Source organism: Mugil cephalus, chromosome 17 (assembly GCF_022458985.1).
Source record: "Mugil cephalus isolate CIBA_MC_2020 chromosome 17, CIBA_Mcephalus_1.1, whole genome shotgun sequence".
NCBI classification, from domain to species: Eukaryota; Metazoa; Chordata; class Actinopteri; order Mugiliformes; family Mugilidae; genus Mugil; species Mugil cephalus.
The window spans coordinates 42,290-66,357 of record NC_061786.1 but is presented as its reverse complement, the minus strand read 5'-3'; the positions used below and the strand labels follow the sequence as shown (position 1 = coordinate 66,357).

At 38.8% G+C, this 24,068-nt stretch overlaps 2 protein-coding genes across 8 annotated transcripts; one reads left to right on the top strand and one right to left on the bottom strand.

Annotated features, from left to right (window-relative positions):
* Positions 1–29: 29 nt before the first annotated feature.
* lamtor3 (late endosomal/lysosomal adaptor, MAPK and MTOR activator 3) lies at positions 30–23,845 on the top strand. Of its 6 annotated transcripts, none has more exons than XM_047611988.1 (8): positions 30–146; positions 385–426; positions 7,024–7,058; positions 7,148–7,206; positions 19,700–19,833; positions 20,088–20,151; positions 21,020–21,145; positions 21,876–22,172. In XM_047611988.1, exons 2-7 carry the CDS (start codon positions 418–420, stop codon positions 21,142–21,144), a joined length of 426 nt encoding a protein of 141 aa, XP_047467944.1. In that variant the 5' UTR covers positions 30–146; positions 385–417; the 3' UTR covers position 21,145; positions 21,876–22,172. The 6 variants fall into 6 exon arrangements, 4 of the variants coding, with proteins under 4 accessions (XP_047467944.1, XP_047467943.1, XP_047467946.1 ...); XM_047611987.1 differs by having other exon boundaries at positions 21,707–22,172; XR_007114715.1 differs by having other exon boundaries at positions 33–146; positions 20,992–21,145.
* Positions 10,776–15,338, bottom strand: LOC125024239. 2 transcript variants are annotated; one of them, XM_047611986.1, is made up of 3 exons: positions 14,641–15,338; positions 11,999–13,418; positions 10,776–11,883 (listed from the first exon to the last, which is right to left on the bottom strand). In XM_047611986.1, exons 2-3 carry the CDS (start codon positions 12,897–12,899, stop codon positions 11,711–11,713), a joined length of 1,074 nt encoding a protein of 357 aa, XP_047467942.1. In that variant the 5' UTR covers positions 12,900–13,418; positions 14,641–15,338; the 3' UTR covers positions 10,776–11,710. The 2 variants fall into 2 exon arrangements, 1 of the variants encoding a protein (XP_047467942.1); XR_007114713.1 differs by having other exon boundaries at positions 11,999–15,338.
* Positions 23,846–24,068: the final 223 nt, after the last annotated feature.

Genomic DNA, 24,068 nt, shown 5'->3' with positions numbered 1-24,068 from the left:
ACACTATCGATAATTAGATCGATATCCCCAGCTCGACCGGAAACCATGCATATCATGTGACGTCTTGTTTTTTTCCCTTCACTTTTGCTGTATTCAGTCTAGGTCGTTTTTGCTAGTAACTTACGCTACTAAGTCCTTCAAATAAGGTATGTAAATCCACTTACAGTTTTGATCTTAACACATATTGTTGTGTTTCGGATAACTCCAACACCCCATCGTCATTTCTCAGGCTGATAATAAGAAGTACTATCAAATGCTACTCTCAAAGTACCAGCGTCCAAGGAGTCTATTTCTTATGCTTATTAGATGACCATGATGTACTTTACGTACAGCACCATTAATTACTTTTGCATATTACTTTTTCACTGTTTCCCCCCATCACAGTCGTCAAACGGTCTGGATAACATATTGTCTACTATGGCTGATGTGAGTATGGCCTGTCTGTTGTTCTTAAAGCTAGTTTTCTCATGCCATGAGTGCTTGCTCTTCTCTAACATGTTTGAGTGTACGACGGGGTTTATACAGCAGAGCTTGAGGTAATATTTTCAAACTGACTTTTTTAATCACTGTAAACTAAGGTTTGTTGATTCTTAGTTGCGTATGCTAAATTAGGTCTCTAGCCAATAGTTTTTTTTTATATAAGAGGTTTGTGAGAGACTGTTGACGAGCGTGCGTTATTGTCATTAAATCTATATTGAATGGACAAACCCATTTTGACGTCGCATTGGATTTCTGAAGCCGGAATCGGCTAAGATGGCGTCTAGAGAGAAGCCGATCTTCTAGGACTACAAGATGGGCTCGGCGACTATCCGGCGTTTCCAGATGACGTCACATAGAGTGTGTGTGTGTGTGTGTGTGTGTGTGTGTGTGTGTGTGTGTGTGTGTGTGTGTGTGTGTGTGTGTGTGTGTGTGTGATCGGTAGCCAGCCATAGATAAAAACACTAGATGCCGCCTCCGCCCGGCCGCCATCTTGTGGAGGGGGAAGCCGTGTCTACTTACTGTATTAGTGAACGGAGGCAGAGGTCTATCAACGATAAAAATCACCATAGCTCACTGAATTTCAACCGATTTTCATTCCGTTTGGTTTATTATAAATGTCAGACATATATTTATGATACAATATAGATTGTTTAAATTAAAAATGCAGATAATGTGTATATAACTATATGTAGGTATTTGTCAAAACGGATCGATATTAACAATAAAAATAGCGATAATGTTATATTTAATAATAATAATAATACAATAGAGTTTATGATATGATTAAAATAAAACAAGATATAGTTACAGGAATCAATCACAGTATATGTGTTAAATAACACTTAAACTTCGACAGACTTTAATGATAAGGGTAATGATGATGAGGGTAATTACTCACCCTAGCTTCATATTACATAAAAATAAACACTCTTACAGTTGAGACACAAAACCTATGTTAACAATTAACGTTAATGTTATATATGAAACTGATAGATGGTTTAGGAACAATATTTTCTACTTAGTACAATTACATACAGTGGCTGATTTCTAAATGTCACTGTTATCATGTTACTGATGTCTTACTAACAAAAACATCTTTTGTTTTCTTATCCTTACATAAGCTAGTAACAAGATATGTAGCTTAATTTACGTAAGCCTGAGAGATACATTCAACAATTAACCCCTGACCCTTCACGCAACAAAAATATATTTCTCAGTATATGAACTGATAATATATTTTATGTGCATTCATACATTGTGAAATTTACATACATAATATATCATTAATACATTTTGTATAATAATGTATAAATAATAATTGTGTGGTGACCCACAATAGTTAACGTAGGAAAGACATTCACCCAGGTACCAGAGGGCTTGTACCTTTAAGAGTTAGAGTTTATATGGTTCCTTAACAACCAGAGAGTTTCTATAGAGCTTATTGGTTTCCTAGCAACCTTGCAGTTTCAGTGTATTTATTATATGGAGAGTAAACGGACTCAACTCACCTCAGTCCTGGTCTGATCATTGTTCTACCCAACATATGTAAGCTATATAGTGTAATATATTGCAATATATGGAAAAATACTGCAATTATTGCCATTTTCATATTGAATAAATACACGAATATACTATATAACAGGGTTTCTTAACCTTTTTGACTGCTGAGCACAATTTTCCCAGTTCAATGTGGCCCGGCGCCCATTCAGACATTAACTCTTTCATTTTATTTGATCTGAGTCTTGGTTTGATTTGTAGTCAATAACTATATTAAGTCCTCTTATAGTTTAACAATTAAAACCTTATGAAATAAATGATACGATACACTGTTATTATCTCAAAGAAGAAAAGAGAAGAAAATCTCTGAGCTTGTCCAGCTATACATAGAACATGTGGCTTTGTTAAGAAAGAAAAAAAAAAATAGTAACGTTACTGTTGTACCTCCAGTGGCAATGAAAGTTGCAATGGGACGCAATGAGGAGGCGGGTGTAGTTATAGCAATGGTAACATCACAGTCGAGTGTCAGGACGTCCCGTGGTTGGTCCAATGAGAGTCAAGGATTTGACTCCACTGGATTTTACACGTAGGCGTGAATGTAGCAGTGGATGATGGTAAAGAGAGTCTTTTTAGGACTCCCTTTGTTTGAGTTTTATGGCGCTTTCCTGTAGTCAGTTTATAGTTGAAACATATTGATTGATTGATTGATTTTATTGGTCCCCATGGGGAAATTTGTCTTCACTCACTGTACAACAACCCTAACAACAAAAACAACAACAGTGGCGTAGTGGGCAGACAGATCAGCGGGGCCTGCTGTTCAAGGCAGCTATCGCTGCAGGGATTGGACTTTTCCCTAGGTGGGCCTTCCTGAACTTGAGGGGTCTGTACCTGTGCCCTGAGTTTAGTTGGGTGAAATATTGGTGCAGTGGGTGGGGGATGTCTTGTGCTATGTTGTTTGCTAGGCGGATGATGGACTTTCTGCTTAGATCTGTGAGATTGGGTGTGGGGAGACCGATAATTTTAGCAGCTGTGTTTGTAATGTGTGTGAGTTTGGCCCGGTTGCTGACAGAAAGTATGGTGAAGAAATATGTGGAACAGTACAGAAGGATGGATTGAATGGTGCTTTGATAGAGTAACAACAGAAGGTGAGGTGCAACGTGAAGTCCTTTGAGTTTGCGAATGGCTGACAGTCTTTATGGGCTCCTTTTTTGAATGTCCGTGGTATGCTGATCAGGTGAGTTTATTGTCCAGGTGTTTCTGTAGGGAGTCAAAGGCAGAGCTGAAATCCACAAAAAGGATCCTGGCGAAATTGCCTGAAGAGTACAGGTGCTGGAGGAGGAGATGCAGCAGGCAGGCCACAGCATTCTCTGTGTCCCTCTTTGCCTTGTAAGCAAATTGGAGGGGACCAGGTGTGGGGTCACAAGTGGAAGAATTATGTTCAGCAGCAGTCTTTCCAGGCATTTCATTACTATGGATATTGAGGGTATGGGGCGGTAGTCATTAGGTTCGTGGGTCTAGGTTTTTTTGGTAGTGGGATAATGGTAGCAGTTTTCCATAGTGTGGGTATTGTGGCAGTCTGGTAGGATTGACAGAAAAGTGAGTGCAGTATTGGAGAGAGTTCTGTGGCACAAGTCTTAAGCACCCTGGCTGGGATGCCATCATCTTTCCCGCACCGTACCTCCTCTATTGTGAAAGGGGCCGCTTCTTCAGGGTCTGGTGGTGGGAGGGCTCTCAACAAGACCTGACACTCAGATGAGAAGTCCTGGTTGTCATAATGGGTGAAAAATGTGTTCAGATCTTTGGTGAAAGTTTCTGGATCACTGAAAGTTTCTGGATTTGGGTTCACACCCCGTCAGGATTTTCACCTCATGGAAAGCTTGCTTAGTGTTCATATTACTAAATTCTGTTTCAAGTTTGTTTTTGTAGTCTAGTTTGGCTTTAAAGACCTCCTTGCTTATGTTCCTGTTTATTGCCTTGAAACTGGCCCAGTCCTTGTGCCTGAAGGATTTGTGTTTTTCCTTCAGGCTCTGTTTATTTGTGGGGTAATTCATGGTTTAGAGTTGGGATATATCTTTAATGTTTAATGTTATAAATAATTTTGTTTATAATCATCAATCATTTCTGTAAGGATTCCTAATAATGTTTTGTTTTGACCAATGCTGCTATTTTTTAACATAGATTGACCAATCTATTATTATATCCATAGATGTTAATTAAGATTGCAAAATACCCTTAATAACTACAGCAATCAAATTACCATCCATATCACATTTGGAGGTTACAACCTCCAAATGAGAAAAAAGAATTTTGTCTCCCCACTGGCTGGTTTTTCCAAAAAATAGTGTCCTCTTCACATGAATGAGTCTCTTACAAAAATATGCAAAATACATATATACAGGTACATCTCAAAAAATTACAATATCATGAAAAAGTTCAATATTTTTTGTCATATAGATTCATTACACATAGAATGAAACATTTCAAACATTTATTTCTTGAAATTTTGATGATTGTGGCTTATAGATAATGAAAACCCAAAATGCAGTGTCTCAGAAAATTTGAATATTACATAAGACCAATGAAAAAATGGATATTTTAAACAGAAATGTGAGGCTTCATTTCATTGTTCATTTCCAAGCACTCAATACTTGGTTGGGCCTCCTTTTGCATGAATTACTGCATCAATGCGACGTGGCATGGAAGCAATCAGCATGTGGCGCTGCTCAGGTGTAATGGAAGCCCAGGTTGCTTTGATAGCAGCCTCCAGGTCATCTGCATTGTTGGCTCTGGTGTCTCTCATCTTCCTCTTGACAATACTCCACAGATTCTCTGTGGGGTTCAGATCAGGTGAGTTTGCTGGTCAATCAAGCACAGTAACACCATGGTCATTAAACCAGCTTTTAGTACCTTTGGCAGTGTGGGCAGGTGCCAAGTCCTGCTGGAAAATGAAATCGGCATCTCCATAAAGCTTGTCAGCAGAAGGGACCATGAAGTGCTCTAAAATTTCCTGGAAGATGGCTGTGTTGACTGTGCACTTCAGAAAACACAGTGGACCAACACCAGTAGATGACATGGCTCCCCAAATCATCACTAACTGTGGAAACTTCACACTGGACTTCAAGCAACATAGATTCTTTACCTCACCACTTTTCCTACAGACCATGGGACCTTGATTTCCAAATGAAATGCAAAATTTGCTTTCATCTGAAAAGAGGACTTTGGACCACTGAGCAGCAGTCCAGTCCTTTTTCTCCTTAGCCCAGGTAAGACGCTTCTGACGTTGTCTCTGGTTCAGGAGTGGCTTGACACGAAGAATGCGACATTTGTAGCCCATGTCTAGGATTCGTTTGTGCGTAGTGGCTCTTGATGCGCTGACTCCAGCTTCAGTCCACTCCTTGTGAAGCTCCTCCAAATTCTTGAATGGATGTTGCTTGACAATCCTCTCAAGGCTGTGGTTATCCCTTTTGCTGGTGCACCTTTTCCTACCACGCTTTTTCCTTCCACTCAACTTTCCATTAATATGCTTGGATACAGCACTCTGTGAACAACCAGCTTCTTTAGCAATGACCTTTTGTATGTGGCTTTCCCTCCTTGTGGAGGGTGTCAATGATTGTCTTCTGGACATCTGTCAAGGCTTCCCCATGATTGTGTAGCCCTCTGACCCAGACTGAGAGACCATTTCAAGGCTCAGGATACCTTTGCAGGTGTTTTGAGTAAATTAGTTGATTAGGGTGTGACACCATGACTTTCAAGGTTGAACTTTTTCACAATTTTCTAATTTTCTGAGTCTGAATTTTGGGTTTTCATTACCTATAAGCCACAATTATCAAAATTTCAAAGGAATAAATGCTTGAAATGTTTCACTCTATGTGTAATGAATCTATATAATATATGGGTTTCACATTCTGAAATGAGTAACAAAAAATGAACTTTTTCATGATATTCTAATTTTTTTTAGATGTACCTGAGCCCATTGTGTTGCAATTTCCTTGAGTAGATTAATGATCTCATCTCTTGTATTTTCATTCACAGATTCTTTCATGCCTTTCAGTCTCAAATTCCACCTTCTGCTGTACCTCTCATGTTCACTGGATCTTTCTTTAAGACTAGTGTTTTGTTTTTCCAAGGCTGCCACTTTTTTTTTCTAAAGTTGACACTTTGCTTTTGCATTGTTTGACTTCTGTTTGATTGTTTGATATGCATTGAATTCCAGTGCCTTGGCCAGGCTTCCGATCATTGTGCTGTTTTCTCGAATCTGAGTGTTGATCTCTTCCAGCTTTTTTCTTGTTTGTCAAATCTGGTGCACAAGGTGTTTATTGCAGAAAGTATGGATTCAAGTGAGGAGTCTGACGACTCTTCACTTGGATGTGAGAGCCTTTTGTTGGTGTGTTAAGTGGTGAATCGCCAACCTCATCAAACAGTCCCTTCTCAGTTCCTGGTTTTTGTAGCTTCTATTGCAGAGTCGTGAAGCACGAGTGCGTCGTCCGGTGCAGCCTCCTTGCTGTTAGCTTTTATGTGGCTAGCTTGCATTTTGCTGGCTTGCAGGTCACCTACTTTGGTATTTGTTGACACAACATTGCTTTCATCCATAGAGACTTGATTTTTTTCTTTGTTCTGCAATTAAGCAAGCAACCCAAAAGTTTTTTTGCGGGGTAATAGTCCTTATTTAACTTTTTGAAGAAGTTTTTGTATGCACTCCTGATTGTGTGTTCGCTCAGTCCGCCATCGTTCCCGCCCCCCCTCCCCGCCAGCAGAGTGCGTACAGCTGGCAGCTGGAAAATGCTCAGACTCATAGGCTTGTTGAGCACACATAAAAATAAGTTTAAATTTTATTTTTTTTTTTTTTTAGAAACTTTTACTGTTGTTGTTGCTGTAGTTAAGTAGAAGTTCTTTCAGTAAAAAATACTTAAATGAATTCTCTTCATTAACTGATATCTATATTCCCAAGTACGGTGATTAGTAATTTGAGATTTGTACTCTTTATGATGTCATAGCACTGGTCTGATTTCATGTTTGTATCCATTTTTAACACATTTTTCTTTGCAGGATTTGAAGAGATATCTATACAAACAGTTGCAAAGGTATTGTATATTTAAATATTTTAAAGTATGTTCAATGTTAGAGTAGTTAATGTAATTATTTTAATGTTCAATGTTTCATTCTCATTAAGTGTTGAAGGTCTCCAAGCAATTGTAGTGACAGACAGAGATGGTGTCCCAGTTATCAAAGGTGAGAAACCATTTCTCTTTTTTCTCTGTCATATCATGGCTTCATGGCCTTTTTACAACAGAGTTCTGTTGAGGGTATCACTCTAAACTGGATTGAACTAAACTATAGAAAAATCGCCATTTTTGACTTTTTGTCATTCCTACATAGGTCTTTTTACATACATATAGACACACAACTCCCCTGACTTATTTTTAAACAAAACTGACAACATCAGGTTAAATATTTCACATGCTATGAAAATTTCAACATTGGGCTCGAGAAACCTCCTGTCTTTAACAATTCCGTCCCTATTTCATCACATCAGCTCAGATGCATAATTACAAGCATAAAGACAACTAGTTGTGAACTTAATGTCATTCCAACAAAATTAGGGAAGCAATCATTTGAATTGGTCCAAGCCTACTGGCAATTTTTAACAGCTGTTTAGCCACAGGTGTTGTCCCGTGTTGTTTCAAGCATGCCATAGTCCAGCCACTCCTCAAGAAGCCTGGTCTTGACCCACATATTCCAAATAATTTTAGACCATTTTTTAAGCTTTCGTTTGTATCCAAGGTGTTAGAAAAATAGTTCAGAATCTGTCCTTCTTAACCCAGAACAATATGTTTGAAAAATTCCAATCAGGGTTCCATGAACACCACAGCTCAGAGACAGCTTTTAAGGGTAACAAATGATCTCCTCTGCACTGCAGATGCTGGCAAATGCTCCATCTTAATTCTTTTAGACCTCAGCACAGCCTTCGACACTGTTGACCATAAAATTCTCCTCCATCTCCTGTCACACTGGGTTGGCATCTCCGGTCCTGCCCTTGATTGGTTCTGCTCCTACATCAGACAATTCAATGTTTCAATTGGTAACTCCTCCTCCACACCTGCAAATATTAGATGTGGGGTTCTTCAGGGCTCAGTTTTAGGACTACTTCTATTCAGTGTACATGTTCTCCTGGGAGGAAAAATTATCCAAAGACACATCTCCTTCCATTGCTACACAGATGACACGCAGATCTACCTGACCGACCATAATAAAAAAACTGTGATGGCATCAAAGAATGGTAGCCTCAGAACTTCTTTCAGATAAATGAGGAAAGACAGAAGTCTTTCTGTTTGGCCCCCCCACATCATACTACTGGTACCACCCAGAACCTCCTATATCACACCATATGCGAAGAACCTCTGTGTCTTATTTGACAATAACTTAATTTTCAACAGGCATGTAAATTCTGTTGTCAGGTCCAGTTTCCTCCAGCTCAGAACCATCTCAAAAGTCAGGCACTTCCTATCACCCTCCGACCTAGAAACACTTATTCATGCATTCATATCATCCAGGCTGGACTGCTGCAACTCCCTTTACTCAGGTATTACCCAGAACACCATCTCCCATCTCCAACTAGTCCAAAACGCTGCTGCCAGGCTATTAACGAGGTCAAAGAAGTGTGATCACATTATTCCCATTCTTGCATACACTTGCTCCTTGTTCATTTTTGGATACACTTCAAAATTCTTCTGATCGTTTACAAATCCCCATGGTCTCCCCCTTCATATATCTCTGAGCTTCTCACCCCATACCCCACCACCAGAACCCTCAGATCCTCAGACCGTAGTATGCTGTGCCACATTTGGGGAAAAATAAGGCAGGGAACCAGGCCTTTTCTGTTGCAGCCCCTCAGTTCTGGAACAGCCTGCCGGAAGCAATTAGGAGTTCTGACTCTGTGAGACTTTTAAGAAGCACCTTAAGACCCATCTTTATTCCTTGGCTTTCAGTGGCATTTGATCTGTTTTTATTTTCTCATCTGATCACCTTGGGTGTTAATAGCTTTTCATTTGTTTCATTTGTTTTGACACAGTGATCTGTAATTTACATGTTTATATGAGATGTTGAATTTGAAGCACTTTGGTGCAAATGCTCTTTGCTTTTGGATAATTACTGCTTGGGCAATTCTTTTTCAGCTGGCAACCATTTATTTAACTCCAGCTGATGCAATCAGTGGGTTTACATGCACAGCTTAATCAAGCTATGCTCGAAATTCAACTTTCTGAATGCGGTCCTTGTCCCAGTTTACATGCAGCGGAGAAAATTGAATAACTGACGGGAACATGTCCTCCTCCACACTAGGTGGCAATATGTGGATATGCAGTTTTGGAGCATGCGCACACATGTTATCCTGTCAGCATATACATGCCAGAGAAAACCGAATTCCAATTGCATTATCTGGGTGTCTTAATCGGATAAGGAGGACTCTGATTTTAGTTGGAGTAACATGTTCACATGCACTTAAGCTGTCCAGTTAGTGTCCGATTAAGGGAATAATTTGTTTTTGTTTTTTCCGTACAAGTAAACGCACTGAATGAGTAGCTTCTCATTTCTTAAACAACCATGGGAAAGATGCATCCCATAGTTGTGGAAAAGATGTTACTCTGTTTGAGAAGGGTCAAGTCATTGGCATGCATGAAGACAAAACATCCAAGGATATTGCAGAAACTACTAAAATCGTGTTAAGCACTGTTCCAACGTATCATTAAAAAGTAGAATGATAGTGGGGAACCATCATCTCTGAAGAAGAAATGTGGTCGAAAAAAAATCCTGATTGTGATCAGTGATCAGTTAAACTTGGGTGAAATCAAATAGAAGAAAAAAAACAGTAGAACCAGGGTTATGTTTAATAATGAAACAAAGAGCATTTCTACACTACAATATGAACTCAAGGGATTGGGACTGAACAGCTGTGTAGCCTTAAGAAAACCACTAATCAGGGAAGCTAACTGGGAAAAAGGCTTCAATTTGCTAGGGATAATAATTGGACTTTGGAGCAATGGAAGAAGGCCATGTGGTCTGATGAGTCCAGATTTACCCTGTTTCAAAGATTCAAGAGTCTTTATTGTCATTATGACAACATAACGAACACTTATAGAATAGAAAAAAACACCCTTGAAGTAAAAAAAAAAAAAAAAAGTGCAAGAAAATGTAAATACTGTAACAAGTAACAAGAGTGATAGGTACATTAGGGTAACAAGAGACGCAGACGAAGTGATAAACCCATCATGCCTAGTGCCTACACTGTAAAAAAAAAACTATTGTTTTTACAGGAAAACGCTGGCAGCTGTGGTTACCAGAGAAACCCTGTAAAAATACAGCTATACAGTGGATAATTTTACGGTCAAAATATGTTAATTGATTTACAGTGATTTAAATTACATCTGAATCACATTAAAAAACTGTTAAGTCTACAAAAAGAATGTGTTCATTTCACATAACAGTGATGTATATAAATAGACCATTTCCTGTATTTTTTACATGTAATAGTTGCCTATTGTGCATCAATAAATGATCAATTTAAGAGGGAAATATCAAATAAAAAACTAATTTAAACTGGTAGAACAACAGTAAAACTTTTCATTTTAAATGGAGCTGTTCTGTATATCATACATGAAATCTATTCATAATATACTGTATTTTTTATGTTTTAATAATCAAGTTATTATGTAAAATTTACATATAAACCTGCAAAATTATTTATACTACTCGTACACCAAAACATACAAAAATACATCATGAGAAAAAACGAGAGGAAAATACCACTTTTGGAATATTTATTTAACAGCCATCATCAATAGTTTCAATTGGATGATTTTTCTTCTTTTTAATACAACATGCAAAGAAGGAACATGTAATGGATGTTTTACTGAATACAGGTTGAAACACTGAACAACAACAACTGACATTTCTTGTCTGTAATGTTCAACAGTATACAGTAGGGTTTTTTTTAACATATACAACATGCAAAGAAGGAACAAGTAATGGATGTTTTGACTGAATACAGGTTGAAACACTGAACAACAACTGACATTTCTTGTCTGGAATGTTCAACAGTATACAGTAGTTTTTTTTGTAACATATACAACATGTAAAGAACATTAAATGTTTTTTTTGTTTTATTTAACCTACTGAACTTCCTACTGAAGAGTCCACATTTAGGCTCAACGCCACTCGTGATCGGCAAGTTCCTGTATCAGGGTGAGGACTCATGGGTTCACGCTGAAAGGACGCTTGTTGTTTTTATTCTCTACTTTGGTTCCTTTTTCTGAATTTATCGAGAAAAGGCACCTGTAGAATAAAAGCATATTAAGCATTTTCTTCTTGCAAGTCTTTTGTTCTGGGAAGACTGTTTGTCTCACTGTTAGTACTTTTTTCCATTACTGTGAGCTATGCGACGCCATGAAGGTCAATGTGAAAAGTTGGCGCTGAAAAAATGGGCGCTACTCAGTAGTATTAACAGGTAAAAACAACCAATCATGTAAACAAACCTTTGCAGACTTTGGATTTTGATTGGATAGGGTTTAGTGATGAATGTAAAAGGCATATTTCATTTGGTTATCTCATAACTACAAAGCCTTCGTCCTGGAGGAACGATATTTGAATGGACCTACACCAAAGGGTTACGACCAGGAACTCAGAGCCAGACTCCAGGGCCCAGAGTCCCAGGTCAGAGAAATGAGCAAGCCATGTTTACTCACCGTTGAAGAAACTCCAGAGTTGAAGCCAGCTCAGATGGATAGTGGATATTCAAACAGTAGTAGCTCCCGAACATGAGGCACAATGCAGGGATGAAGGAGGAGATGTTTGTGTTGGTAAGGTTTCGATCCAGACACAGCATATACCTTGTTGAGGAATAGCAGGACTGTCCTATTAACAAAATATTTAACAGGTTATATTAATAAGTGCTGCATTCACAGGACAAATTCTATAAACAGTGCAAATAATAATAATAAAAAAAAAATAGATATGAAAACAGACTTACCACAGACAATAACAGCGGGTGTCAGAGGCACTTGCTCCAGTTGGACCTCCTCTGCCAGACACGTATCTTCGACATGGAAGAACATGAACTCCTCCTTCTCATCAAAGTAGCTGAGCAGTAGCAGGACCATCTCTATCACATCATCTGAGCAGCCACTCTGTGGTCCCCGCATCCTCTGAAGCCTTGCATAATTCTGAAGGAACTTCTTGCTCTTGTTGACACAAACTGTGGTCAAGTAGTCGTGAAGCCTTTTTCCCTTCAAATCCAAATTTCGTGTGAATATCTCTTTGAGGTCAATCCCAGTGAGTTCCATGAAGTGTACTGACATGCCAAGTTCATCAAACAAAAAGGGCCACTCCTCTCTAAGGCATTTGATACTTTTTCCCTGATTGATATGCTGACGCTGTGTGTAAAAAGTGGACTTCATTAGACATTTTACCTCCTCTGGATTGGCGTCAGAATTTTGGAACATCATCTTGAGTTTTTCCATCTTTTGCTGCTGGCTTTGTTGAGTTTCTTGAAGTGGCAGAAATTTCACATTCCATCTGATGCAGCCGTAAGTGTCCTGCATTGCTGCTCTCTCTTCTAACGGGATCTCGTCTGTGTGGTCTGAGTCATCCTGATGTTTTCTTTTTCTTATTTTGGGGGTCGAAGAGCGCCTCACATTTTCAATTCTGTTTTGCAATTGTTTTACGAGGGAGTGGTAACCTGCTCCAACAACATCGCCCTCTATTACATCTTTCAGAGATTTGGGATATTTTGCCACCATTTTTTTTGCAACATCAGTTGAATGCTTTTTACCTACATGAGGGCATTTTTCCATCATCTCAGTTACAACAATACGGACCATTTGCCGCCTCAGTTTTGAGCCTGGCCTTTTTCCCCTCTCCAAAGACTGCATCACTTCCTCAGGAAATTTACTCCATGGAATTTCAAAGTTTTCTTCCCACTGTGTGTCAAGTGTTGGGCTCCTGGAGGAGGTTGATGATGAACTTTGGGGTGAAACAGACTGCGATGACAGCGACTGGATAGGTGAGGCTTCCACAGATGATAGTGAGCTGTTCTCTGGAGTTTGTCTTTAAATGGCAAAAAAAAAAAAAAGAAGATAATGATTCAAAGCACAATATTACACAATGTCCATGTCTGCTTTTGATTTTAAATAGTTGTGTGTTGTTTGTACTTACATTTCTGTTTCCAAACGGAAAGAAGCTTTCTGGCTTGTATAGGTCTTAATGCTGTCATCAAATCAGCCTCTGTTACGAAGCGTAGATCATCATACGTCTCAACTCCAATGGACTGCAAGTGCTCTTCCAGGATATTTTTGTTTACTTCTTCAAGTTCTGGTAGGACTTCCATGATGGCAACATCTAGGAAGGTTTGCTCCAAGTCACTCATATTTGCCTTGAAGAAGAAATGTCACCTTCAAACAGAACAGAAAAAATATACAGTACATACACTTAACAGAGCAGGGAGATGCATCAGCCAACACTTGCATTAATGTCAAACTATTTGCAGTGAGAACCAAGTGAGCTTCATTTGGTTTTTATTTTTCCACAATACTGTGCTTTAGTGGTATGACTTGGTATCCATCAAGAATGTTTGATACCAAAGGATAGAAATCGGGCAGGTCATTAATGTTGATACACTGTAACCCAAGACTGTCCTTTGTCACAGAGTACAGATGGTATTTTGAGAGGAAGACACCTTTGTGGATATCCATCAAAACATACACAGATGTGTCATTTTGAATCAAGATGAGTAGAAGTTCACCAAACTCCAAATACTCATCATTTCTGTACACAAGAAACTGCCCTTTTTTATATGCAGTGCCCTTGTACTGAATGCCTGTGGTAACTGTGGTATTGCTTTGTGAAAAGGCTAACCCCCTGACTGCATGTTTAATAGTGTCACTGTAGAGGTTGGGATAAAAGGCAAAGCTGTCCTTCACTTGCAGTAGTTTACTGCATTCTTGCCCAGCTAAAAGATATGCCTGATACATCTGATGACGCTCTGACAGAGTGACAAATGTTTTTGAAGTTTTTCAGGTGTCTGGCACATCTTTTAAAATAACTGTGCTTGCTCTCAAACCTAAGCGTCCATAACCTAATCAATGGACCAAATTTCAAGATTAGTGCTGAATAATGGCGCAAATAGTGGTGCTTGGGTTTTAGTTGATTTTCAGGAAACAACGTCTTTCTCAACTCCAAATATTCCTGGATCAAAAAGTCAAGATATGCTATCTGGGGCAAGGAAATGTTATGAGCACAAATAAGATCCGCAATGTCTTTTAGCTGGAGAGCTAACTGCCATACTTCATCCTCATGGTTTTGCACTTTGTCACCAATCAAAACTGGTAGCAATCTCAAAAGGTTCCAGTTTTGAATGGCTTGCCCTGATAACTTGGCTTTGTCAGGGTTCACAGCACATGGCTTTGTCTGTGCTTCAGATCCTTTGTACTTAAACTGTTTGATGCGCCTGTTTAAGAGTGAGTATGTGAACCATTTTTTCTTTTTTATAATGTTCTTCAAGTACAGTGCTAAATCATATGACAAGACTCCTTCAAAAATGTCATGACCTAAGCAAGGCGGGAGACCAGGCTGGGAAACGTGAAAAGACTGAAGGGTATTAAAGACAGAGTTTACCTTTATTCCTCTGATGTCTTGGAGGTTTTCAGCCTGGAGATCAGCAACAGCCACGTCATATCTCTCTGGGGTGCGTGGAGGACCACAGGCATTTGGATCAGCCTCAAACTCAGTTCTTCTGATTTCACAGTACCTGCAAAAATATTGAGAGCAGCTGAAATTCTCGGTAAACCCACCTAAGCAATGAGAACCCAAGTTATCCCCAGCAATGCAGTAAAGACCACCTTTTACGGTTTCTCCATCTACATTTATTCCATCTGTCTCCAAGGATTTCAAATCTGCCAACAACTCTGAAAAAACCTTGTCTATTCCAAAACGCTTAAGATCACTCTCGACACACAACAAGACTAAAAACATATTGTCAGTATTTGAACGCAAATGAATGGGTAAATTTGCTAATGAAAGATAGACTGCAAGAACTTTGTGTGTCTTTTTAGCAGAACCAAGGGGATTCACAATTTCAAATGAATCTTGGTACAAAATCAGTTTGAGGCTCTTAGGGTTTTCATTAAAGAACTGGTGAAATTTGAAATTTTGTCCATCATATAAATCCCTAAAAACCTCTCCATCAGGATCTCCAAACTGTTGTGACTGTACATTCCTCCCTAAATGTGACTGTAAAAAGTTCTTTAGAGTTTCTGTCACTGGTATATAGTAGGCCCACTTTTGTGTCCTGTTTTCATCCATTCCCAATGCCACTTTTTGGGTTCCGTGTATTTAAACATTTTTGTGAATGTCTGATTTCTGGAGTATGTTGATCTTAATTGTCCCTGATGACAGGCAGAGAACAAGTCTGACTCTTTAATGCAGTCACAGATTTTAGCAACTGCTTCATCTGATAGGCTCATATCATTTTTTTAATAAAGAACTTACTTTCGTTATTGTGTAGGCTTGACCTAACTTGTGCACATTTTGCATTTCCTCAACAATAGTTTGTATAGTAGAGGCAGGAATAAGCAGCTGACCTTGCAGTTTCAGGTAAAAGAGACACATGTTTCTAAGATAAGACTGACTATCATTCTCTGGCATATCACTGACTGCACTAGTTGTTGGCATGTCTTCATGCATGTCTTCTAAATCATCTGTGGTGGCAATGACATCTGGGGGCTGAGGGCAAGTTTCTCTGTGCACGTTATCAATACTTTCAGGGGAGCAAGCTTTATGCTTTCTACACATGTGAGAAGTAAATGATGACTTTTTTGTAAACACGTGCTTACAACCGCTTACTGGACACAACACAGACCTGCCCTCTCCAATATGATCATTTAAGTGAGATACTAGCTCTCTCATTGTGTAAAAATGACACGCACATAACGAAACTGCACATTTTAAATCTGCAACAGCTACAGCAGCTTGTGGTGCAGGTGCATTGTGCACACGATAAAAATGGCCCTTGAAAGCTGAGTAAGTGGTAAATGTTTGACTACAGTTGGCGCCAACGCATTTGAAAAGACAACGGGGCTCATTCCTATGCACTCTGCAATGTAGTACATAGCCCTTAAATGTATCCAGTTTCTTTTTACAAAAGATGCAAGTGATCATTTTAAGAATTTTAAGTGTTTGCCTGTGTTTTTCAGCTGAACTAAATTATCAGGAATTGATCTAGCTAGCAGCTAATGGACTTAAATATCAATTGGAGCTTGCTTACGTCATGTGCTTTCACAACCATTTTCGTTTTTTCTCGAAAAAAAAGTGGAAGCTTACCGTGCAAACTTTAGATTTCTGCTTAAACAGCAGCTGGTAGATTTGTCCTGAAAACTTTTTAAATGTTCGATGAATGAAGTAGTCTGAAGATTTCTGCTCTGCTCCGCTCCTGCGTTCTCTTCAGCAAACGCTGCCGCTCCTGTTCGCTCGTTAGTGACGTCAGCTGCAGCGTTTCTCCCGCTCTTTCCACCCTCACTCATTATCCAATCAGAGACGAGCTTCAGCTGCGCACTTTGAAATTCAAAATTTGCAAATCTGAAGTTAGAGGAGGCTGTTTAGTCTGTGGTAAATGCTTAATATTATTTTTTATTTTAAATATTTTAAAATATTATATTAATATTAATAATATTTATCAAAGCTGCAAGGTGAGGAGAGAAACAAAAAATCTAAATCAAACAAATTATTATAGTGGAAGCCTATATTTTTGTATATGAATAGGCCTATAGGGAAACTCTCAGGTACAATGATTTTTTTTTCGAGTGAAAACATTTTTATTATCTCAGTTTGTATTGTTTCATCAATCATGTTAAAAGTACACCATAAACTTGTAAAGTGACTTACATTTTTTGTATTTTTCAAAACAAACTGACTAATTCTAATCACATGTTGTTGTTGTAAATATAACAAAAACATTCTGTTTAATAGTTTATAAAAGTTCACTGTTATTTATACAAGAAATATAAGTTTTGGGGTTTACAATAATTTTTTGTAGTGATTTAACATAGTTTTTATGTAAATTTCACAATCATTTCTTACAGTGTACTCTACGAACCCGTGCAGTGCTTTTATCTGGGGTTGCTGCCATTGATCAGTATTCATTTTTCTCTTTTATTTTCAGCAGAATTCAGTCGATATTTTGACAAAGGTTTCAGTCGCCATTGTTGAAAGTGAAGGAGGAAGTTGAAAAGACAGGTCTCCACAGTGGGAGTTGGGGGGAGAGGGGATAGACAGGAAGGGGTCAAGAATCTATTGAAAAGACATTCTGGTTGTTGGCTTCATCTGGGCCACCATCCTGCTGTTTGGCATTGATGTTGAAGTCGGCGATGGTGAAGTCGACTTTCCTGTAAGCATCCTTAGACTCCCTCAGCTTGAACTTGAGTTGTCACTGTATCCTCTTCAACTCATTCCTTCGATTTGAAGGCCTTCTTCTTCTTGTTCAGATCCTTCAACTGGCTGGTGATCCAGGGCTTGTTCTTAGGATAACAGCAGACAGTCCTTGTAGGGACTGCTGTATCCTCACAGAAGTTGATGTAGTCCATGATACAGTTCGTCATGGTATCTGTCATTCCTGTAGAGCTGCCTAAGCATGTCTCAGTTGCAGTTGGTGTCAGTGCAAGCGACTGACAAGAAGTGCAAGTGACTTGAAAGAGGTGGACTTCAACAAGGAACGATTGGTCATGCATGGGTACAAGCGCTGTTAAGTACAGGACTCGCGAAAGATAACCACGTAATCATGACGTATCAATCCCTCCATCACAACAACAATGGCAGCGGCAAAGGGTTCACGTTGGTAAGAGGAAGAAGGCTGACTATTTTGAAGAACAATCACTGGCCACTTTACTAGTAAAAGGTTGGACCCCCTTTTGCCCTCAGAACTGCCTTAATTCTCCGTGGCATACTTTCAACAAGGTGTTAGAAACATTCCATATTGACATGATAGATAGCATCACGCAGTTGCTTTAGATTTGTCGGCTGCACATCTATGATGCGAATCTCCCATTCCACCACATCGCAAAAGTGCTCTATTGGATTGACATCTGATGACTGTGGAGGCCATTGGAATACAATAAACCCAATGTCATGTTTAAGAAACTAGTTTGATGATATGAGCTTTGTGACATGGTGCATTATCCTGCTGGAAATAGCCATCAGAAGATGGGTACACTGTGGTCATAAAGGGATGGACATGGTCAGCAGCAATACTTGTAGGTTGTGGCATTTAAACAAGTGTACTTGTAGGCTGTGGCATTTAAACAAGAAAAATATCCCACACACCATTACATCACTACCACCAGCCTGAATAGTTGATACAAGGCAGGATGGATCCATGCTTTCATGTTGTTTACACCCAATTCTGACTCTGCTGTCCAAATGGCGCAACTGATGATAGGTTTGAACATCAGCAAGTTGTCTTGATCACCTTTACATGCCTAAATGCATTGAATTGCAGCCATGTGATTGACTGATCAGTTATTTGTGTTAACAAGCAATTGAACAGGTGTACCTAATAAAACGGCCAGTGTGTGTGTGTTTTGTATTAAACGTGGCTTAGTGTTATTGCACTGAGCAGCAGTAGCTCAGGAGGCAGAGCCTTGGGCAAAAGCCTTAACCCACCTTGCAGGTGAGTGAATGGTGGTTGGAGAGGCTGTAGGCCACGTTTCTGTCAGTAAGTACTGAGGTAGTTGACCATCACCAGGGTGTGACTGTGTGAGTGAATGAATAATGCATTCAATTGTAAGGACTGGAAAGTGCATTCAATTGTAAGCGCTTTGAGCATCTAATGGAAAAGCGCTATATACAACCAATGCATCGTTGTTATTATTATTGACAAGTTATTTATTTATTATTATATTTTTTTGCATTCAATATTAAGCTATTCAAATAAAACACAGGCTGAATTTTTTTTTTTTTTTTTAAACATGTGTAACAGTAGGCTGGCTGTGCAACTGCTGTAAACATACCCGACAGTTAAAGAAAATAACAAGCCATTTTAGCCTCAGTAGTTGGGTGATGGGAGCCAGCTGCACTGTTAATTCTCCTCTGCTAATATTGCAGCCTGTGTCTGGGATATCATCCGGAGACTGAACAGGCTCTCAGCCAATTGCGGGGAACCTGACAGTTGGTGTGTAATATGCAGCCTTGTGATTGACTCAGCAGCAATAGGGGAGGGTCCTACTGTGTACAGGAGATTGGCAGGTCTAGTGGTTGACAGGTCTATTTGCTTATTTAAGTCCAGATGACAACATTTTTTTTTTGACCAGGCAGTGTACGTTTCATGATTTATTCAATAACATTTTACTGTCAGACTTTGACAGTTTTTTCCCCGTAGACCATTGTTTGGCCTCATAATCTTAATTTAAACTGTCATCTTTGCACTGCCTGCAGTTTGAATTCTAAAGTGTGGAGTTCCAATGCTGTTGGTGCTCTCACCTTTAATAAAATACGCTGTTAAAAAGTTATTTGTTAAGCTCCCATCATACTCCAGCACTATATGGACGCAGACTTATGCTTTGATGTATGCTTTTGTGTCTGTGCCATTCTCTCAGTGAAAAACCCTGATAGAGGACTGTCTCATATAATAAATGTAAGATAATAGAAGTGTATCTTTGGTAACACTTATGCTGTATCCCTGCAGTTGCCAATGATAACGCCCCAGTCCACGCTCTGAGGCCTGGCTTCTTGTCCACATTTGCTCTCGCCACGGATCAGGGCAGCAAGCTGGGCCTCTCCAAGAACAAGAGCATCATATCCTACTACAATACTTACCAGGTCAGATGCCAGCTTTTAATTTTCTCTATATATATGCACTATACTGTATTATTATGATATGTATATATACACGTGAACACATGATTATTCAAACCTAAAGCGTCTAAATTCCAATCCACATACAAGGCCTGAATAAATCTTTAGTGTGCTCACCTGATACACCCAGCCATCACAGAATTTATAATTATTATTTATTGACCATACATTCTTTTTTCTTTATTAAGTTGACATGTCTGTTTTTCTGTGTTGTACAGATTGTGCAGTTCAATCGGCTACCGCTGGTCATCAGCCTCATTGCTAGCAACAATGCTAACACAGGTGAAACCTTTCAGTTATGGTTATATCTGGTAATATCTTGTTTTTGGCAGATTTAGACTTGGATTCCAATGTAAGCACAATTGTTCAGTTGAAACATTCTCTTGAGTCTAAAACACACAAAGTAAAATCACTTAATTGAGACTTGAGCTTCTAGTTTCATAGTGCTATGCTGTGTAAGAAAGATGTTGTTTGGGGTTAGAAGCATTTTTATTTTTTACCTTTCGATCTTGTTTGTATGGTGGCCGAGAGAGCTCAACGCACTGCAACTTGGGAAACCACATGTAAATAGGCTTACAACTAGAGAACGACCAATATGGATTTTTTGGGGGCTGATACGTGCTGCTGATTTTTCTGAGCCAGTATTTGGAGCCAGTACTGTTTTTTTTTCTCCCTCCATTTACATGACACAATAACTGACAGACAGTATTAGTCTTACACCTTGGCTTTAACATCTACACATATTCCTACCAAAAGCTTAACAACACTACAACAGCTCCAATCTAAACTGTGGACAGTGGTTGATTGACAGCCTGGACTATTAATGTCAGCTAGCAAACTCCTACTGAATAATAATAACAGTAAAAGTTAGGGCTGTTGCTAATGACTGTAATATGTTGGTACTGGGTGATTAAGTAGGGGGGGTGGGCAGGCAATGTATGGGTAGCATGGGTCCTCAGCATCTCCAGCAGCTCAGGGCTGCCTGTGGATGTGCCTCTGTAAATCTTGCCAGGAGAAAAAAATATATGTATTGGCGAACACACCCGAGCATTAGCCGATACCGATACCACTAAAAAAACATAAATATCTGCCTCATATGTCGATCTCTACCTACAACACCAGCAAACTCACACAATGGAAATGTTTCCAGAGGACCCTAAAAGGCGATGGACCATGTTTGCTCAACACCAATCTATCGCGTTAGCACTGATTAAGACGGTGGCCTCACTACTTGCTCTTGGTATGATGCTGCTAGTCCCACCTCACGCTACATGAGGTAAGTTAATCTAAGATATACCACTCTCTTGTTTTATTGAAATTATACTACAGTTTTTTTTATTTATTTTTTTTTTTTAATGGTATTGTTGTAACTTTGTTAAATTTAAACTGCAGATTTGGCCCAAGTGTTGCAGAGCTTTGACTAGTTTTCTACATGTCTGAAAATACGTTAATGAAAATAGTGAACTAAATTTCCATCTTTACTTTAACTGACCAGAGTTTATTTGGATCACTTGATTATACTTTTGTATATTTTTGATCCTGATAGAAATCTGCAGAGGAATTACTGCTGCTGTGAACTACCTTGATTTTTTATTATTTTGGACATGAATTAAGGGTGCAATTATATTTGATGATGCCTCCTCCATATCTGTCACACATTGTACCAATACCTGCTTCAGTGGTGGCTGGTTACATTATCTTAATCCGACTCATTTTATTTGAAAAATGTCACCATTATTTCAAGATCTTATTTTCTTTTATGCCACTGATGTGACAGAATAGCATTGCCTTTATATTTTTCATTATTCAGTATTTCTGCATTTATTTTCCTCCATAGTTACAGTGTGGATCATTGGTGAGATGTTTATTCACCGTGCTGCCTAGAAAGCTACAGAGACCTTCAGAAGAAACCTCTGCAGGCTGGACATGTGTGTCTGATGTTTGACTGGTGTGAACTTTGATGGAAAAACTTTCTCCTCTTCTTTTCCTACGCCCTCTGAGGACAGACAGCGGTGAACATAATCATCCTCTGAGGTGGCAGTGACATGTGGGAGGCCAGCCAAATCGATCTGGTCAGCATGATAGAGGACATGCACACACTTAGACCTCTGCTCTTCCTCATTCATGTAACCCCACCATTAAGTCCAGTGAGAATTGTATAAACCTTGTTTGACTACATGTTTACTTTTATATTTTATAGTCTGAAATACAGTCACCAGTGTATAATGACTTCTAAATTCTGTTACATTCAGACGTTATAGTTCACATTTAAATAAATTCTATTTGTATTTATGCTCCTTAAACTGTGTTTTGTTCCGACTGTCAATGCACATTTACACATACATTTTATATTAAAATATCATGGTCAACGGAAAGTTCAACCAAATCATAATTGAGCATTAATCGTAATAACATTACAAAAAATATTACTGATATTCAAGCATTTTAAGAATTTATGGCATAATCTTTACATTTAGAAAAACATCAATATTAAAATGAACATATCTGGGGTGTAATAAGGAATCTGTGATGAAGTGATGACTTTCTAATGCACTGACGAGAAGTCCTGTTAGTCCAGTTTTTAATCTCATGTTGAACATTACTGCAGTCTGACTGAATCACCTAGACTAAACGTTTACACAAACTGACATGTAAAATAATGTGTTAAAACTTACTTAATATAACTTGTATCACTGTGCAACAGGGCACCCTTTATGGAAAAAGCCATTATGTTATTATTACGACATTACCGTAAAACTTCAACAACAGCAGCTCAGTAACCTTGTTCTAGATTAATGATGTGTCTGGATGCTGTAATACAACATTTATTATTTTATTGCTACTGAACACAGCTCAACACAAACCAGACCAAGTCTGTTAGCTGTTACCGTAACATTGATTGTATGGAAAAAGTATGGATTGTATGGAAATGTCAACAAAACATAGATGTTACCTACTTTATGTGGCAGAATATTTTACTGTATTTTAACTTCATATAGTTGCCCTTTAACTAGCCTAGGGCTAATTAATTAATGAGTAAATTTTCTAATTAGGTTTACTTCATTAACTTCAGGTACCAGGCTAGGCATGTTGGGCAAAGACGCTCATTACATATAAGTAATTCTCAAAATTCACTTGCCAAATAAAGTGAAGGACACATTTCTGGTAGGTTCTGGCTGAAGTTAGAGCAAAGCAGACAGCTATTATTTTCATTTAATATTATCAAAATGTCCCAAAATCTCAGACATGGGAGAAAAGTAGTCATGATGTAGTCATTGGTGTTGAGCAAACATGGTCCATCGCTTTTTAGGATCCTCTGGAAACATTTCCGTTGTGTGAGTTTGCATCACGTTTCTGAGTTTGCATTGCATTTTTGAACATGAATCGTGTTTCTGTATTTGCTAGTGTTTTTTCAAGTTGCAGTGTGTTGAGCTCTGTCATAGCATAATATTTGCAGTTGTGCCATTATAGTGTGTATATGTATATGCTTACCAATTGATTTAAGTGTTTATTTGCATTTTGAGCAGAGAATTAAAATCCAGTCATAAGTCGTCACTAGTGATGCATTCCCATGCCAAGTATGAACTGAGCTGTCCACTTGTGATCGGATCACCAATGCACATGGTATGAACAGGGCCTTTGTGTGTCATCAGGTCTCATCATGAGTCTGGAGAAGGACTTAGCCCCACTAATAGAAGAACTAAGGCAGGTGGTAGAGGTGACATAAGCTGTGTTGAACAGAGGAACCGTAATCACCCCGATCATCTGCGGAATCAACAGTCCTCTCTCTCCATCTCTAATGGAGCATTCTTGTCTAGTGGGAAAACCATGCGTTTGTGTGCTTTACAGTTCAAAGTTATGACTTGCAGACCTCCAGATGTGTTTTCATCATAACCTTTCTTGTACACTTTTTCTTCTCTTACCTTTATTTTCTTCATAAAGGTCAGAATAAATGTTTCACCTTTTGCAATCAAAATTGCTTCCATGCCTTTTTATTATGAAAACATTTATGTACAATAAGTATGTATCTGTCGAGTCATTTAGTTTGAATCATCAGCGCTTGCTGAAACTCGAAAAGGCTTGAAAAGTGACAGAGGACGATTTCACAACTCGGCTTATTTTCTCCCGTTTATTTTGTGAGCAAAATAAATTATTACAGGTTGCTAACCTTTAAGGAAACGCAAAAGCGTGAAACAAAC